Below are 17699 nucleotides of genomic sequence, written 5' to 3'. Positions count from 1 at the left end.
AAAACATCCACAATACTGAAGTAAAAAAATAATCTCATGTTAACTCTGGGGTCGATCAAGGGGAAAACACTGTTTTCATCACCTGACAGACAATTTTAGCAGAGTCATAATGACCTCTGACCACAAAGCTTAACAACAGAAGAAAGAAGTAACAAGACTATTATTTATATTCTCTCTCAGTCTTTAAGATTCATAAACTTTTCTCTAAACCATTGCATGTCATTTTCAATTGGAAATTGGACCAAGATGCGAGCCACACACACAGATCTGCATGGTTGTCTAGTTAGCATTTGTCCTGAGGGAACAATTTGACACATACATCTTGAGTGAATAAATCTTGAAGTTACAGTAATGAGAGGAATAAGAGTAATGGCGTGGAGCCTGCGGTCTCTGTTCTCTTGGTGAATGTATCACTGTGTGAACCAGCTCTCTGCGAGGTATGTGTGACTAATAGAATGAAAGCGTACCCAAACACGCTTCAGCCCAGTTTAAACAAAACGGGGAATCAGGTGCTCAATCGAGGGACTTGATCATGTGTGACTGTGTGTGACTGTATGTACTTCATGCCTATCAGAGAGTACACCTCTGGACTACACTTTGATGATTTTACACTGAACTGTGTGTGTGTGTGTGTGTGTGTGTGTGTGTGTGTGTGTGTGTGTGTGTGTGTGTGTGTGTGTGTGTGTGTGTGTGTGTGTGTGTGTGTGTGTGTGTGTGTGTGTGTGTGTGTGTGTGTGTGTGTGTGCGTGTGTGTGTGTGTGTGTGTGCATGCGTGTGTGTGTGTGTCTCTGTGTGTCTCTGTGTCTCTGTGTGTCTGTGTCTGTGTGTCTCTGTGTGTGTGTATCTGTGTCTGTGTGTGTGTGGGGGGGGGGGGGGCATCTTGAATGACTCTCCTTCCACTGTAGCTAAAGGCTATAGACTGGTTACAGGCTACTGTCACGTCTACTCCCGCTCCCCCCTCTCCAGTGCTCGACTTCGCCGGTCTACTAGCCACCGGTACTGGCAACCCAGCTACATTCACGTGGATAATTTTTTGTTATCATTTATTACAACTTATTCTCTATTCAGAGCCGTGCACTAGCCAATCAGGCTGGCTTAAAATATATATCAAATGAAATAAATGAATTTGATTTGTTGTTTGTATTGTCTCCTGACTAATCGGAAATGTAGAAAAATGCAGGAGGTTCCTGGAATCTAATTGGGGTGCTTCCAATCCTTATATATGTCTCTATCCGTCTGACTGAGCTGCACACTAGGTTCTGACTGAGCTGCACACCCGCTTCTGACTGAGCTGCACACCCACTTCTGACTGAGCAGCACACCCACTTCTGACTGAGCTGCACACTAGGTTCTGACTGAGCTGCACACCCGCTTCTGACTGAGCTGCACACCCGCTTCTGACTGAGCAGCACACCCGCTTCTGACTGAGCTGCACACCCGCTTCTGACTGAGCTGCACACTAGGTTCTGACTGAGCTGCACACTAGGTTCTGACTGAGCTGCACACCCGCTTCTGACTGAGCTGCACACCCGCTTCTGACTGAGCTGCACTCCCGCTTCTGACTGAGCTGCACACCCGCTTCTGACTGAGCTGCACACCCGCTTCTGACTGAGCTGCACACTAGGTTCTGACTGAGCTGCACACCCGCTTCTGACTGAGCTGCACACTAGGTTCTGACTGAGCTGCACACTAGGTTCTGACTGAGCTGCACACTAGGTTCTGACTGAGCTGCACACCCGATCCAGAAGGATCCATATGGAATAATGAGAGCAGCAGCGGCCTGTCTGCCAGCGTCTAGTATTACTGAAAGAATCACTGCTGGACCCATGCGATCACTATCATGTCTCTGATGAGAATGCTGAATTAACCGTGTTTATTCAGCAACTGCGTCGGAAAGTTGGGGGGAGGTCAGGAATTCAAATCCCTGGACATTTTCCCTCACATCAATAGACTACTAAAGACCATCATCACCCTTCCAGTGACTTTATGTAGTGTTGAGAGACGACTCTCCACTACAGGCCGTATCAAGACATCAATCAGATCGTCTCAATAATCTAGCCCAGTTGTTCTTCGAAAGGGAATTCAGTGACTATGATGCAATAATCTCCACCTTCAACACCAATCCTAGGCGTCTAAGTCGTGTGCTTTAAAACGTGAAACACACAAGAAATGTTACGCCTGAATATTTACTGTTCATAGGATGTAGCCTCATGTTTTCATGTCTACCCTGGTAGGCTTATATGTGTTGGATTCAAAGTGAGCTTCTGTATTCATACCCGCCATGATATTAGGCTATGTATGATCATTTCATATTTTCATGCCTATACAGTAACGTTTGCTCATTTAAAGTGAGCTATTCATTTCATACCCGCCGTACAGTTCAAGGTATAGGCCTAAAGTGTTGGTATGGTATTGTGTGTCACGGTTTTAATATGGTGAACAGTGTGCACTTTTGGGCTTAATGAAAACCCTTTCAGGGCATTCTATTCTTCCTTGCTTCTTTGTGCAATAAGCTGTTTGCGCATATTCCAATCCAGTGGCGAGCTGATGTCCAGCAGGACCAATGGTCCTGAATCTACCTGTTGTTCTGTACTGTAGATCGCTCCTTTAACTGGGAATGGCCGATCTAATCTGATAATGTATGTTGATTATTTCATGACACCACATGAAATAAGGTTAGACTGTCGGACTGAACACTTCATACATTAGCTGTATTTTGTGACGGTAACATTTTTCCAATTTTATCACTTGTCTGCGGCTGTAAAATCTTTCATATTTTTTTGTTTGTTTCTTTGTTTGTTTTTCTCTCTCTGAGTATTGGGATGGCAGCGTAGCATAGTGGTTAGAGTGTTGGACTAATAACCGAAAGGTTGAAAGTTCAAATCCCTGAGCTGACAAGGTACAAATCTGTCGTTCTGCCCCTGAACAAGGCAGTTAACCTACTGTTCCTAGGACATCATTGAAAATAATAATTTGTTCTTAACTGACATTAAAAAAAGGTTAAAAATAAAATGGAGGTTATAGACGTGTTGTGTGTTTCCTTACTGTTGTACTCAGACAGTCTGCCTGCTTTGTCAGCAGTGTTGTAGTAAGCGGTTGCGTAGTTCGCACTGTGGTATTTTTTGGTTACATTTATCCTGTATTATGTTTTAAATAATCCAATGTGAATCACAAATTTTCACTTAAATATGTCAGGTATTTTTGCCGGAAAATGTTAGCCCAGCCACTTTTACTTATGTCCAGCCACACAGCTATCCCTGTCTACGCCGCTGCCCCAAAGCTCTCACTTCCTTTTATCTACTTTAATCCACTGGGGAGTTTGCTAGTAATTTCAAAATGTATGTAACCACAGCAGCAAAACCTGTTATTGAGCATACAGCAATACGTTTTGCCAGCAGGGATAACTGGTGAGAATAGCAATAAAAAGTAGATGAGTGAGGCTAACAAAGTTATTTATTCAATAGAGAAAATATAGAGAGGCTGTTTGTCGAAGTTATTTGATGTTTTTATGGGTTAGCATTGGCGCGACATGACCTACAATCTACAGTAGCAGAGGTGCACAGTTATACAAAAGCAGAATTAGTACAGTTATGCAGGAAACGTATACTGTTACATATCCACAACACATCCATACATCGTTTATATACATACATAGAAAATATTGTGGGCCTTGCGATACGTGATGTGTCATTGAACCTATATTGTGGGCCTTGCGATATGTGATGTATCATTGAACCTATATTGTGGGCCTTGTGATATGTGATGTATCATTGAACCTATATTGTGGGCCTTGCGATATGTGATGTGTCATTGAACCTATATTGTGGGCCTTGCGATATATGATGTGTCATTGAACCTATATTGTGTATATTGTGGGCTTTGCGATATGTGATGTGTCATTCATTAGATCCAAAACATTTAAGCATATATCTGTGTAGTATGTCCATGTTTTTGTATCAGTATGTGTTTACCTGTGCAAGTGCATCAGTGTGATGTCTAGCAGTCTCTGTGAGATGTGTGAGTGTGTGTGTTTGCCTGTACATAGTCTCTGGTTCCTCTTGGGGCAGTGCTGGCCCAGTTTCCAACAGTGGCAGTCGTGTGTGTATACGTGGTGAAGAGTTGTGTATGGTGTGTGGTGTGTGTGGTGTGTATGTGGTGAAGTGGTGTGTGTGTGAGTGTGTGTGTGTGTTGAAGCGGTATGTGTGTGTGTGTGTGTGTGTGGTGTGTGTGTGTATGGGAAGTGTGTGTGTGTGAAGTGTGTGTGGTGTGTATGTATGGTGTGTATGTATGGTGTGTGGTGTGTATCTGGTGAAGCTGTGTGTGTGTGTGTGTGTGTGTGTGTGTGTGTGTGTGTGTGTGTGTGTGTGTGTGTGTGTGTGTGTGTGTGTGTGTGTGTGTGTGTGTGTGTGTGTGTGTGTGTGTGTGTGTTTGTCTAGGTCTTCTTGGGGCAGTGTGGGCCCAGTCTCCAGCAGTGGCAGATGGTGTTGAAGAGGCGACAGCGGCAGGAGGCACAGGGGTCACAGCAGGGGGTGTGAGGGGCACAGCTATCCATCAGACGACCACACCGCCGGGCAGGGGCTGCAGGCTCGTGTTTCTGAAACTTCACCCACAGGGAAAGATATGTTGGAACGCCAAATATCAGTCATTGAGAAAAATATTATTTACATACTGAATCACCTAACATCACCCATAGACAAATACATACTGAATCACCCAACATCACCCATAGACAAATACATACTGAATCACCCAACATCACCCATAGACAAATACATACTGTATTTGCTCTGAAATGCACTGTCAACTGTGGGACCTTATACAGACAGATGTGTGCCTTTCCAAATCATGTCCCATCAATAGAATTTACATCAGGTGGACTCCAATCAAGTTGTAGAAACATCTCAAGGATGATCAATGGAAACAGGAGGCTGAGCTAAATTTCGAGTCTCATAGCAAAGGGTCTGAATACTTATGTAGATAAGCTATTTCTGTTTTTTATTTTGAATACATTTTCTAAAATTTCTATTAACCTATTTTCGGTTTGTCATTATTGGGTATTGTGTGTAGTGTATTTAGATCTGTGTGCTCGAGAGGAATCCGATGAGTGCTAACGGTCCCTTTACACCAGGAAGCGGCATCGTGCGGTGAAACATCGTAAGCCATTCGCTATCAACGGAAGGAAAGTGAGAAAAGCGTAGTGGGCAGGGGACAGTCGAGCGATGTAAGCATGGGCAAGAGAGTTGAACATAGCAGGATTAATGTTGGGGAAAGCTGAACTTTATTCTCCACCCGGCACAGCCAGAAGAGGACTGGCCACCCCTCATAGCCTGGTTCCTCTCTAGGTTTCTTCCTAGGTTTTGGCCTTTCTAGGGCGTTTTTCCTAGCCACCGTGCTTCTACACCTGCATTGCTTGCTGTTTGGGGTTTTAGGCTGGGTTTCTGTACAGCACTTCGAGATATTAGCTGATGTACGAAGGGCTATATAAAATAAACTTGATTTGATTTGATGATTCAAATCCTCTGTGATATCGCGATGCGAGTGACTAATCGAAGCTCACAATAGCATCCAAACCCTACTGGATTGGCTGAGAATGGCTGTTGATACATAGCACTACCTAGCATGCTTGCTAGCTTGCTTGTTAGCACCCACATGAGGGCGAGGCTAGGGTGGCTATACGAGTGCCTTCAGAAAGTATTCATACCCATTGACTTATTCCACATTTTGTTGTGTTACAGCCTGAATTAAAATGTGATTAAATATTATTTTGTAATCTCACCCATCTACACACAATAGCCCATAATGACAAAGTGAAGAAAAACAATTGAGACATTTTTGAAAATGAAATACAGAAATATCTAATTTACATAAGTATTCACACCCCTTGGTCAATACATGTTAGAATCAACTTTGGCAGCGATTACAGCTGTGAGTCTTTCTGGGTAAGTCTCTAAGAGCTTTCCACACATGGATTGTACAATATTTGCCCATTATTATTTTTTTATTTCTTCCAGCTGTCACATGAGTGGACGCTGGAGAGACGAAGCAGGAACGGGGAGTCACATTTAATAAAGGAAGGACATGGAACGAGACAAGTACAGCAGACGGGGAGCAGACGTGACACAAGCTCCGTCAAATTGGTTGTAGATCATTGCTAGCTCACAGAACAGGGCTCCGGGCAGCCGAGCGGAAATGGAGGAAAACTCGCCTCCCTGCGGACCTGGCATCCTTTCACTCCCTCCTCTCTACATTTTCCTCTTCTGTCTCTGCTGCTAAAGCCACTTTCTACCACTCTAAATTCCAAGCATCTGCCTCTAACCCTAGGAAGCTCTTTGCCACCTTCTCCTCCCTCCTGAATCCTCCCCCCCCCCCTCCTCCCTCTCTGCAGACGACTTCGTCAACCATTTTGAAAAGAAGGTCGACGACATCCGATCCTCGTTTGCTAAGTCAAACGACACCGCTGGTTCTGCTCACACTGCCCTACCCTGTGCTTTGACCTCTTTCTCCCCTCTCTCTCCAGATGAAATCTCGCGTCTTGTGACGGCCGGCCGCCCAACAACCTGCCCGCTTGACCTTATCCCCTCCTCTCTTCTCCAGACCATTTCCGGAGACCTTCTCCCTTACCTCACCTCGCTCATCAACTCATCCTTGACCGCTGGCTACGTCCCTTCCGTCTTCAAGAGAGCGAGAGTTGCACCCCTTCTGAAAAAACCTACACTCGATCCCTCCGATGTCAACAACTACAGACCAGTATCCCTTCTTTCTTTTCTCTCCAAAACTCTTGAACGTGCCGTCCTTGGCCAGCTCTCCTGCTATCTCTCTCAGAATGACCTTCTTGATCCAAATCAGTCAGGTTTCAAGACTAGTCACTCAACTGAGACTGCTCTTCTCTGTATCACGGAGGCGCTCCGCACTGCTAAAGCTAACTCTCTCTCCTCTGCTCTCATCCTTCTAGACCTATCGGCTGCCTTCGATACTGTGAACCATCAGATCCTCCTCTCCACCCTCTCCGAGTTGGGCATCTCCGGCGCGGCCCACGCTTGGATTGCGTCCTACCTGACAGGTCGCTCCTACCAGGTGGCGTGGCGAGAATCTGTCTCCTCACCACGCGCTCTCACCACTGGTGTCCCCCAGGGCTCTGTTCTAGGCCCTCTCCTATTCTCGCTATACACCAAGTCACTTGGCTCTGTCATAACCTCACATGGTCTCTCCTATCATTGCTATGCAGACGACACACAATTAATCTTCTCCTTTCCCCCTTCGGATGACCAGGTGGCGAATCGCATCTCTGCATGTCTGGCAGACATATCAGTGTGGATGACGGATCACCACCTCAAGCTGAACCTCGGCAAGACGGAGCTGCTCTTCCTCCCGGGGAAGGACTGCCCGTTCCATGATCTCGCCATCACGGTTGACAACTCCATTGTGTCCTCCTCCCAGAGCGCTAAGAACCTTGGCGTGATCCTGGACAACACCCTGTCGTTCTCAACTAACATCAAGGCGGTGGCCCGTTCCTGTAGGTTCATGCTCTACAACATCCGCAGAGTACGACCCTGCCTCACACAGGAAGCGGCGCAGGTCCTAATCCAGGCACTTGTCATCTCCCGTCTGGATTACTGCAACTCGCTGTTGGCTGGGCTCCCTGCCTGTGCCATCAAACCCCTACAACTCATCCAGAACGCCGCAGCCCGTCTGGTGTTCAACCTTCCCAAGTTCTCTCACGTCACCCCGCTCCTCCGCTCTCTTCACTGGCTTCCAGTTGAAGCTCGCATCCGCTACAAGACCATGGTGCTTGCCTACGGAGCTGTGAGGGGAACGGCACCTCAGTACCTTCAGGCTCTGATCAGGCCCTACACCCAAACAAGGGCACTGCGTTCATCCACCTCTGGCCTGCTCGCCTCCCTACCACTGAGGAAGTACAGTTCCCGCTCAGCCCAGTCAAAACTGTTCGCTGCTCTGGCACCCCAATGGTGGAACAAACTCCCTCACGACGCCAGGACAGCGGAGTCAATCACCACCTTCCGGAGACACCTGAAACCCCACCTCTTCAAGGAATACCTAGGATAAAGCAATCCTTCTGCCCCCCCCCCCCCCCCCTTTAAAAGATTTAGATGCACTATTGTAAAGTGGCTGTTCCACTGGATGTCATAAGGTGAATGCACCAATTTGTAAGTCGCTCTGGATAAGAGCGTCTGCTAAATGACTTAAATGTAAATGTAATTGCTAGACAACCATTTTCAAGTCTTGCCATAGATTTTCGAGAAGATTTAAGTCAAAACTGTAACTCGGCCACTCAGGAACATTCACTGTATTCTTGGTAAGCAACTCCAGTGTATTTTTGGCCATGTGTTTTAGGTTATTGTCCTGCTGAAAGGTGAATTAATCTTCCATTGTGTGGTGGAAAGCAGACTGAAACAGGTTTTCCTCTAGGATTTTGCCTGTGCTTAGCTCTATTACGTAAATTTTTTTATACTGAAAAACTCCCCAGTCCTTAACGATTCCAAGCATACCCATAACATGATGCAGTCACCACTATGCTTGAAAATATGGAGAGTGGTACTCAGTAATGTACTGGATTGGATTTACCCCAAACATAACACTTTGTATTCAGGACAAAAAGATACTTGCTTTTCCACATTTTTTGCATTAGTACTTTAGTGCTTTGTTGCAAACAGGATGCATGTTTTGGAATATTTTTATTCTGTAAAGGCTTCCTTCTTTTCACTCTGTCAATTAGGCTAGTATTGTGGAGTAACTACAATGTTGTTGATACATCCTCAGTTTATTCCCATCACAGCCATTAAACTCTGAAACTGTTTTAAAGTCACCATTGGCCTCATGGTGAGTTTGGATAGAGGCCTGTATCTTTGTAGTGACTGGGTCTATTGATACACCATCCAAAGTGTAATTACTAACTTCACCATGCTCAAAGGGATATTTAATGTCTGCTTTTTTTATCTATCAATAGGTGCCCTTCTTTGCGGGGAATTGGAAAACCTCCCTGGTCTTTGTGACTGAGTCTGTTTGAAATTCACTGCTCGACTGAGGGATCTTACAGATAATTGTATGTGTGAGGTACAGAGATGAGGTAGTCATTCAAAAATCATGTTAAAAACACTATTATTGCACACAGAGTGAGTCCATGCAACTTATTATGTGACTTGTTAAGCACATTTTTACTCCTGAACTTATTTAGTCTTGCCATAACAAAAGGGTTGAATACTTATTGATTCAAGACATTTCAGCTTAAAATTTTTAATTCATTTGTACAATTTCAAAAAACATAATTCCACTTTGACATTATGGGGTATTGTGTGTAGGCCAGTGACAATACATTTCAATTTAATACATTTTAAATTCAGGCTGTAAGTGTAAATGCACTGTAAACCATGTTTGTGTGTGCTGTAAAGGAGGACAGAGGGTGATTTTTCTGACGTCATGCAAAGTCACCTGATATTAAGGGATTTAATGACGGCAGCCAACCACCGGATAGAGGCAAAGACACGTTTATTCGACAGAGGTTCTTTAGAAGCTCATAAATTATTTCCGGACATTTCAGATTGATTAGTATCAGGTTAATTAATTCCTACAGTAATTCTTCCACTTCTGTTCGTAGACAGCTGGTCTTCATACAACCTCTTTAAGCATGATTTAGTACATTGTTCCTGCTATAGTTTTAAGGAGATAAATGTACATTGTTCCTGCTATAGTTTTAAGGAGATAAATGTACATTGTTCCTGCTATAGTTTTAAGGAGATAAATGTACATTGTTCCTGCTATAGTTTTAAGGAGAAAAATGTACATTGTTCCTGCTATAGTTTTAAGGAGATAAATGTACATTGTTCCTGCTATAGTTTTAAGGAGAAAAATGTACATTGTTCCTGCTATAGTTTTAAGGAGATAAATGTACATTGTTCCTGCTATAGTTTTAAGGAGATAAATGTACATTGTTCCTGCTATAGTTTTAAGGAGATAAATGTACATTGTTCCTGCTATAGTTTTAAGGAGATAAATGTACAACTTACTGTAACGTGGTGCTGTCCCTGATGTGGCAAAATCCATCTCCTGGCAAACAGTCTTGCGGGTTTCCCTTGGCTCCAAACTATAGTTCATAGAAATATAAAACAAGGATTTATGATTAGATATGAAACGTATTGCCCCAAATGATGGGTTCAACTTAAGTATACATCTTCAGTGGTTCTAGGACACTTTTCATTTCCACTTTTCAAAAAATGGGCTGGTGTACAGAAATGCCAGAGACAATTTCTGGTCCCAGTCCGACCCTGTGTGAATCCATAATTTGAAGTACATTTGTAATTCAGGTGAACTATTCCTTGAAGAACACAACCTTTTACTATAAATGTCTTAATTACAAAATAATGCCATCATAGAGAGCTCATCTGATGCAGTACATATATAGCATCAGGGGGTGGAGGCTAGCTGAAAAATGTCTACTTTGCAGACCAACCTTGTGATGAATGGTACTTGCTGTACTGCCAGAATGTTGTATGTACAACCACAATTTGTTATTCTTTGTGATAAGAAATCGTACACAACTAATATTTTGCATCTTAATAATTACATATCATGAGTATTGCCAAAAAGCCTAAAGCACAGAGAGGACTAGAGATGGCCATCTGGGTTTTGGCATCTTAATTACAAATTAATCAAATAATTGTGTGCACTTCTTGCTAAAGTAAACCAACCCTGATTCATAAACTTAATGGAGACTTTGTCCCCTGACGGCTTTCAAAGCAGTAACTGCTTTTAGAGACTTCATCTCTTTAACACAAACTCAGATGCAATGACTCATATGATGGCTTAGTCAGTTGATTTCGATTATAGTTTTAGTAATAAAGAGGTAATACCAAAGTATTACATTGCCACATGTTATGCAGAGCAATTAAAATTGTATTTGGCGACATGCGTGGGAACTGCATGTGGTTTAACTGGTCAACTACCATAATTGTATAGGTCATGACTAATGATACGTAAATTGTAAGCTTTTGGTTAAAATCTTGTGAACATAATTTTTTTACAATGAAATAATTAAAATTGTTCGCCATAGTTCCTTAATCCAAACGCAAACCATAGCCCTATGAAGCAATCTGTCAGTAATGGCAAATATACCATACAACCGTGCAAAAGGTGTGATCTTTTCTCTCAGCAACAATAGCGCGCAACCCTGCTTAATAATTAAAACAGAAAACATGCAAAATAGCTTCACCTGAATCATTTTCATGCTGTACATGCGCATCCCTCTTCAGGTCTTCGGCGAAACATAACGGAATAGACACCGAAAGGAGACAAACCCAGAGAAAATGTTTTCCCAACATCTCCACTTCCAATCTTGTAACCGGAATCCGGGTTAATAATAATGTTATGGACCGCAGCACTGTTCAGGTAAAAGCACACTATTAAATTTGACACGTTGGGATAGGCTACTTACAGGTTACTTTTTACCCACTCTGGGGAAATGTATATATTTTTTTTATTTTAAATGTCTTAATATGGTAGCCTATCAATATCGCAGCTCAGAAGGTTCTCGTTCTAGGGAATGGGTTCTCATAAAATGGGTGGTTAAGTGTAGTCAAATATTCCACGCCCACAATTTCTTTCAGACTCTGAAGTAGCCTTCTATTGACCTACCCAATTTTGTTGAATTATGGTTTCCATCCATACATTCCCCCAACTAAGTCAAACAGTAACAAGCTCCCACCGATACTATAGCAAAATGCCACTGTCTGGTAGCAGTTATTTATTTTTTGTTGTCAAGGCCGATGTGATCGTGTAATGCATTGTCAACTGAGATCTACATCTTGATTGATTATGCGCTGTTGCGCTCAGCTTCACTGCGGCCCTCCATGTAGAGGTAAAGGGAAATCTTTCTAACGGTTTAATATGTTATTTACTGACACTGGACGGAACCCACATGCAGGTGTGTTCGAAACATTGATATGGTATTTGGGCCTGGGGTTGGCCTGAATGCGACATCAAGAAACCGGATGTTAAAGACATTAAAGTCCCTCTCCCACGCTTATTACTTGCCGAGGGACATGTGAGGTGAATTGGCGCGCAGACAGCAGGGAGCCTTCCGATGTTCTTTCCAAACACCAGACATTCCTCTCTATGAGCTTATGTACACAATCTGCACATTGTTATTCATTTCCTAAGCCCATGTTAATTAATATATATTAACAGTGGGGATCAGTGGAGGCTCCTTAGAGGAGGATGGGGAGGAACATCCGACTCAGTGAATTTCAGAAAAATGTAAATAGTGAAACATAAAAAAGTTATCCTTTTTAGATAAAACTATACTTTGAAACAAACTGTTTTGCAAGGAAGGTCTACAGTAGCCTCGACCAGTGGCACATAGCCTATTAATGGATGTCAAGGGAAGCCAGCCCCCCCTCTCAAAAAAATAAATACATATTAAATAATTTATCTTTCGTCTCTCTGTATTTCATAATTTTCCTTCAATTCGCAAGAGGCTGAATGTATCTCACCGGAAAAAGCATCGGAGCGAGCGAAACAGTGCCCCTCTGTCTCTGTATGTGTAGGCCATCTACAGTGGGGCAAAAAAGTATTTAGTCAGCCACCAATTGTGCAAGTTCTCCCACTTAAAAAGATGAGAGAGGCCTGTAATTTTCATCATAGGTACACTTCAACTTTGACAGACAAAATGAGAAAAAGAAATCCAGAAAATCAGATTGTGGGATTTTTAATGAATTTATTTGCAAATTATGGTGAAAAATAAGTATTTGGTCACCTACAAACAAGCAAGATTTCTGGCTCTCACAGACCTGTAACTTCTTCTTTAAGAGGCTCCTCTGTCCTCCACTCGTTACCTGTATTAATGGCACCTGTTTGAACTTGTTATCAATATAAAAGACACCTGTCCACAACCTCAAACAGTCACACTCCAAACTCCACTATGGCCAAGACCAAAGAACTGCCAAAGGACACCAGAAACCAAAATGTAGACCTGCACCAGGCTGGGAAGACTGAATCTGCAATAGGTAAGCAGCTTGGTTTGAAGAAATCAACTGTGGGAGCAATTATTAGGAAATGGAAGACATACAAGACCACTGATAATCTCCCTTGATCTGGGGCTCCACTCAAGATCTCACCCCGTGGGGTCAAAATGATCACAAGAACGGTGAGCAAAAATCCCAGAACCACACCTAGTGAATGACCTGCAGAGAGCTGGGACCAAAGTAACAAAGCCTACCATCAGTAACACACTACGCTGCCAGGGACTCAAATCCTGCAGTGCCAGACGTGTCCCCCTGCTTAAGCCAGTACATGTCCAGGCCCGTCTGAAGTTTGCTAGAGAGCATTTGGATGATCCAGAAGAAGATTGGGAGAATGTCATATGGTCAGATGAAACCAAAATAGAACTTTTTGGTAAAAACTCAACTCGTCGTGTTTGGAGGACAAAGAATGCTGAGTTGCATCCAAAGAACACCATACCTACTGTGACGCATGGGGGTGGAAACATCATGCTTTGGGGCTGTTTTTCTGCAAAGGGACCAGGACGACTGATCCGTGTAAAGCAGGGGTGTCAAACTCATTCCACGGAGGGCCTAGTGTCTGCAGGTTTTTGGTTTTTCCTTTCAATAAAGCCCTAGACAACCAGGTGTGGGGAGCTCGTAACTAATTAGTGATGTTAATTCATCAACCAAGTATAAGGGAGGAGCGAAAACCCACAGACACTCGGCCCCCCGTGGAATGAGTTTGACACTTGTGGTGTAAAGGAAAGAATGAATGGGGCCATGTATCGTGAGATTTTGAGTGAAAACCTCCTTCCATCAGCAAGGGCATTGAAGATGAAACGTGGCTGGGTCTTTCAGCATGACAATGATCCCAAACACACCGCCCGGGCAACGAAGGAGTGGCTTCGTAAGAAGCATTTCAAGGTCCTGGAGTGGCCTAGCCAGTCTCCAGATCTCAACCCCATAGAAAATCTTTGGAGGGAGTTGAAAGTCCGTGTTGCCCAGCAACAGCCCCAAAACATCACTGCTCTAGAGGAGATCTGCATGGAGGAATGGGCCAAAATACCAGCAACAGTGTGTGAAAACCTTGTGAAGACTTACAGAAAACGTTTGACCTCTGTCATTGCCAACAAAGGGTATATAACAAAGTATTGAGATAAACTTTTGTTATTGACCAAATACTTATTTTCCACCATAATTTGCAAATAAATTCATAAAAAATCCTACAATGTGATTTTCTGGATTTTTTTCTCCTCATTTTGTCTGTCATAGTTGAAGTGTACCTATGATGAAAATTACAGGCCTCTCTCATCTTTTTAAGTGGGAGAACTTGCACAATTGGTGGCTGACTAAATACTTTTTTGCCCCACTGTATCTGATGCTGTCTGGTCCAAACAAGTATGACATTGTTTCCGCCAAAAGCATTGAATGGAATGGAAGCCAGCGAGCATTTGGCTTCCCTTGATAAAAAAAGTATTAAAAAATAGCCAAACTGAGTGAGCTCAACTATGTGCACCCCAAAAAGTTGTCAAGGGAAGCCAGCTTGGATTTTGGCATTACTCCTTACAAATCACATCGAGAGCATACGTCATTGACAGAAACCTCTTGAATTGTTGCATCTCGTTGTATTGTTGTCCTCTGGTGGCTATCTAGCTAAAATCAGCCTTTTCCTAAATTAGCCATGGATGGAGATTGGGATTTGTGACTTGTGGTTTTACTTAATTCTCTGTACTGGCCAATGACTATAATGGCGATTCTGATCCAACCATTAATTCATACATTGTTGTGCCCCTGGCCTGAGAGGATGGAGGTTCAATATGTAGCTAGTTGTAGAAAGCTAATGTTAACTAGCTAGCTAATGTTGCCCATGAATAGAAGTTAGGCTTTAGAGCAAACGTTTTAGGCAGGTAGTCTTGGACAACAAAAACTAAAAGCGTGTACTGTATGACAGACTGATAGACCGTTTTGTCACCATGAAAGAGAGGAAGATGGCAGATGCGTTTCTCTACAAGTAGGATGCGTCAATACATTTTTCTACTTGCACGTACGCGCACGCAAACACACACAAACACGTCCACAGAAATTAGAACCACGGACAGCGACATCATATTTAGCTTACGTTGATTCGACTTAATTGTTTTTGTTATCTTTTAGTTGTCACTGCATTAGACTAAGTAGAGGTGATTTGATGATGTTGAAATGTCGAAGTTGAAATGGTGCTGGAATAGTGGAGGCAGCTCCTGTTTTCTTTGCGACTTGCGTTAACTCTCTGTGGTTCTAAATCAATAGTTGTTTAGTGGTCGGAAAATGTCCAAAACATTAACTTGCTTGACCATGCTGTAGGTAATGCAACTGTCTGTTACTTGCAATATGTGGAATAAAGCGGACAGAGGTTGCTATCTGGTTTTGTGATAAAAATTAAGGTATGGTTGAATTTATTCTGCCACTGTCTTCTTATAGTCTCTGCCTTTAGGCCTATATATCACGGTAGCAAGGCATATGAAATAACAGTTTATAGAGCAAACAGGACTATTATCACAACACATAGGTTGTAATATGCCATTTTTCTGTCTTCCTCAGTGATTTTACCCACGCACCGCTACTGGCCTCAACAGACCTAGGAGGCTCATAGTTCTCACCCCCTTCCATAGACTTACACAGTAATTATGATGACTTCTGGAGGACGTCCTCCAAGAGCTCTTGCAGTATGAACTGACATGTTGTCCATCCAATCAAAGGATCAGAGAATGAATCTAGTACTGAAAGCATAAGATACAGCTAGCTAGCACTGCAGTGCATAACCTATGGTTGAGTAGTTGACTCAAAGAGAGAGACAAACAATAGTTGAACAGTTTTGGGGAAAAAATGAGAATTAGCAGAGAGAGAGAGATACTGTAGCTATATTTTGTTGTATTTCTTTCACTTTCATTTAACTAGCTAATGCAGCTAATTTAACATACTCAACAACCTGACTCAAACAGAGAAGAATGCTATTTATGTTAGCTAGCTGGCTAAGGCAATCCAACATTCTAACTCTTCCAAGTCAAGGTAAACTTTCGGTTTGATTCATTTATTGTCACAGGGGCCCACCATTTAAACTTCTAAACTGCTTGCTTTACACTGTATTGCGTAATTGTACACATGGATTGGATTGTGGCTTTACTAACGGGTTGGTTCTAGTAGCTATGTTGACTATGTTGTTAGCTAATATGGTGTGTTTATCAGTTAGCGGATATGGAATGAAGTTTTGGTTTTAAGAGTTTTTTTTCACCTGATCACAGACAGCTGTTGTGTTGTGCACTGAGGTCCACAAGCAAAGGGAAAATGTGAGAGGAGGAGAATGGGTACAGTAAACAGTGTATTCGGGAAGTATTCAGAGCCCTTGACTTTTTCCACATTTTGATATTTTAGTGTTATTCTAAAATGGATGAAATTGTTTTCCCCCCTCATCAATCTACACACAATACCCCATAATGACAAAGCAAAAACAAGTTTTTCAAAATTTTTTGCAAATATATTAAAAATAAAAAATAAAAATATCACATTTACTTAAGTATTCAAACCCTTTAATCAGTACTCTGTTGAAAGACGTTTGGAGCGATTACAGACTTGAGTCTCCTTGGGTATGAGTTTCTCCCACTCTTCAAATCAAATCAAATTTTATTAGTCACATGCGCTGAATACAACAGGTGTAGACCTTACAGTGAAATGCTTACTTACAAGCCCCTAATCAACAAAATGCCGTTTAAAAAATACGAATAAGAATAAGAAATAAAATGAACAAGTAATTAAAGAGCAGCAGTAAAATAACAATGGCGAGACTATAAACAGGGGGTGCCGGTACAGAGTCAATGTGCGGGGGCACCGGTTAGTCGAGGTAATTGAGAAAATATGTACATGTAGGTAGAGTTATTAAAGTGACTATGCATAGATAATAACAGAGAGCAGCAGCGGCGAGGGGGGGGGGGGGGGGGCAATGCAAATAGTCTGGGTAGCTATTAGATTAAGATGTTCAGGAGTCTTATGGCTTGGGGGTAGAAGCTGTTTAGAAGCCTCTTGGACCTAGACTTGGCTCTCCGGTACCGCTTGCCGTGTGCTAGCAGAGAAAGCAGTCCATGACTAGAGTGGCTGGAGTCTTTGACAATTTTTAGGGCCTTCCTCTGACACCGCCTGGTATAGAGGTCCTGGATAGCAGAAGTACTGGGCCGTACGCTCTACTCTCTATAGTGCCTTGCGGTTGGAGGCCGAGCAGTTGCCATACCAGGCAGTGATGCAACTAGTCAGGATGCTCTCGAGGGTGCAGCTGTAGAACCTTTTGAGGATCTGAGGACCCATGCCAAATCTTTTCAGTCTCCTGAGGGGGAATAGGTTTTGTCGTGCCCTCTTCACGACTGTCTTGGTGTGCTTTGACCATGTTAGTTTGTTGGTGATGTGGACACCAAGGAACTTGAAGCTCTCAACCTGCTCCACTACAGCCCCGTCGATGAGAATGGAGGCGTGCTCGGTCCTCCTTTTGCTGTAGTCCACAATCATCTCATTTCTCTTGATCACGTTGAGGAAGAGGTTGTTGTCCTTGCACCACATGGCCAGTACTCTGACCTCCTCCCTATAGGCTGTCTCGTCGTTGTCGGTAATCAGGCCTACTACTGTTGTGTCATAGGCAAACTTAATGATGGTGTTGGAGTCGTGTCTGGCCGTGCAGTCATG

At 43.0% G+C, this 17699-nt stretch overlaps 1 protein-coding gene across 1 annotated transcript; it reads right to left on the bottom strand.

Annotated features, from left to right (window-relative positions):
* Positions 1-3435: 3435 nt before the first annotated feature.
* On the bottom strand, positions 3436-11628 carry LOC129823777 (agouti-signaling protein-like). The gene is made up of 3 exons (XM_055882746.1): positions 11225-11628; positions 10023-10099; positions 3436-4600 (listed from the first exon to the last, which is right to left on the bottom strand). The coding sequence occupies exons 1-3, from the start codon at positions 11331-11333 to the stop codon at positions 4433-4435; spliced, it is 354 nt and encodes a 117-aa protein (XP_055738721.1). The 5' UTR covers positions 11334-11628; the 3' UTR covers positions 3436-4432.
* Positions 11629-17699: the final 6071 nt, after the last annotated feature.

This window comes from Salvelinus fontinalis, chromosome 26 (assembly GCF_029448725.1).
Source record: "Salvelinus fontinalis isolate EN_2023a chromosome 26, ASM2944872v1, whole genome shotgun sequence".
Lineage (NCBI taxonomy): Eukaryota > Metazoa > Chordata > Actinopteri > Salmoniformes > Salmonidae > Salvelinus > Salvelinus fontinalis.
This window is presented reverse-complemented; position numbering and strand designations above follow the sequence as displayed.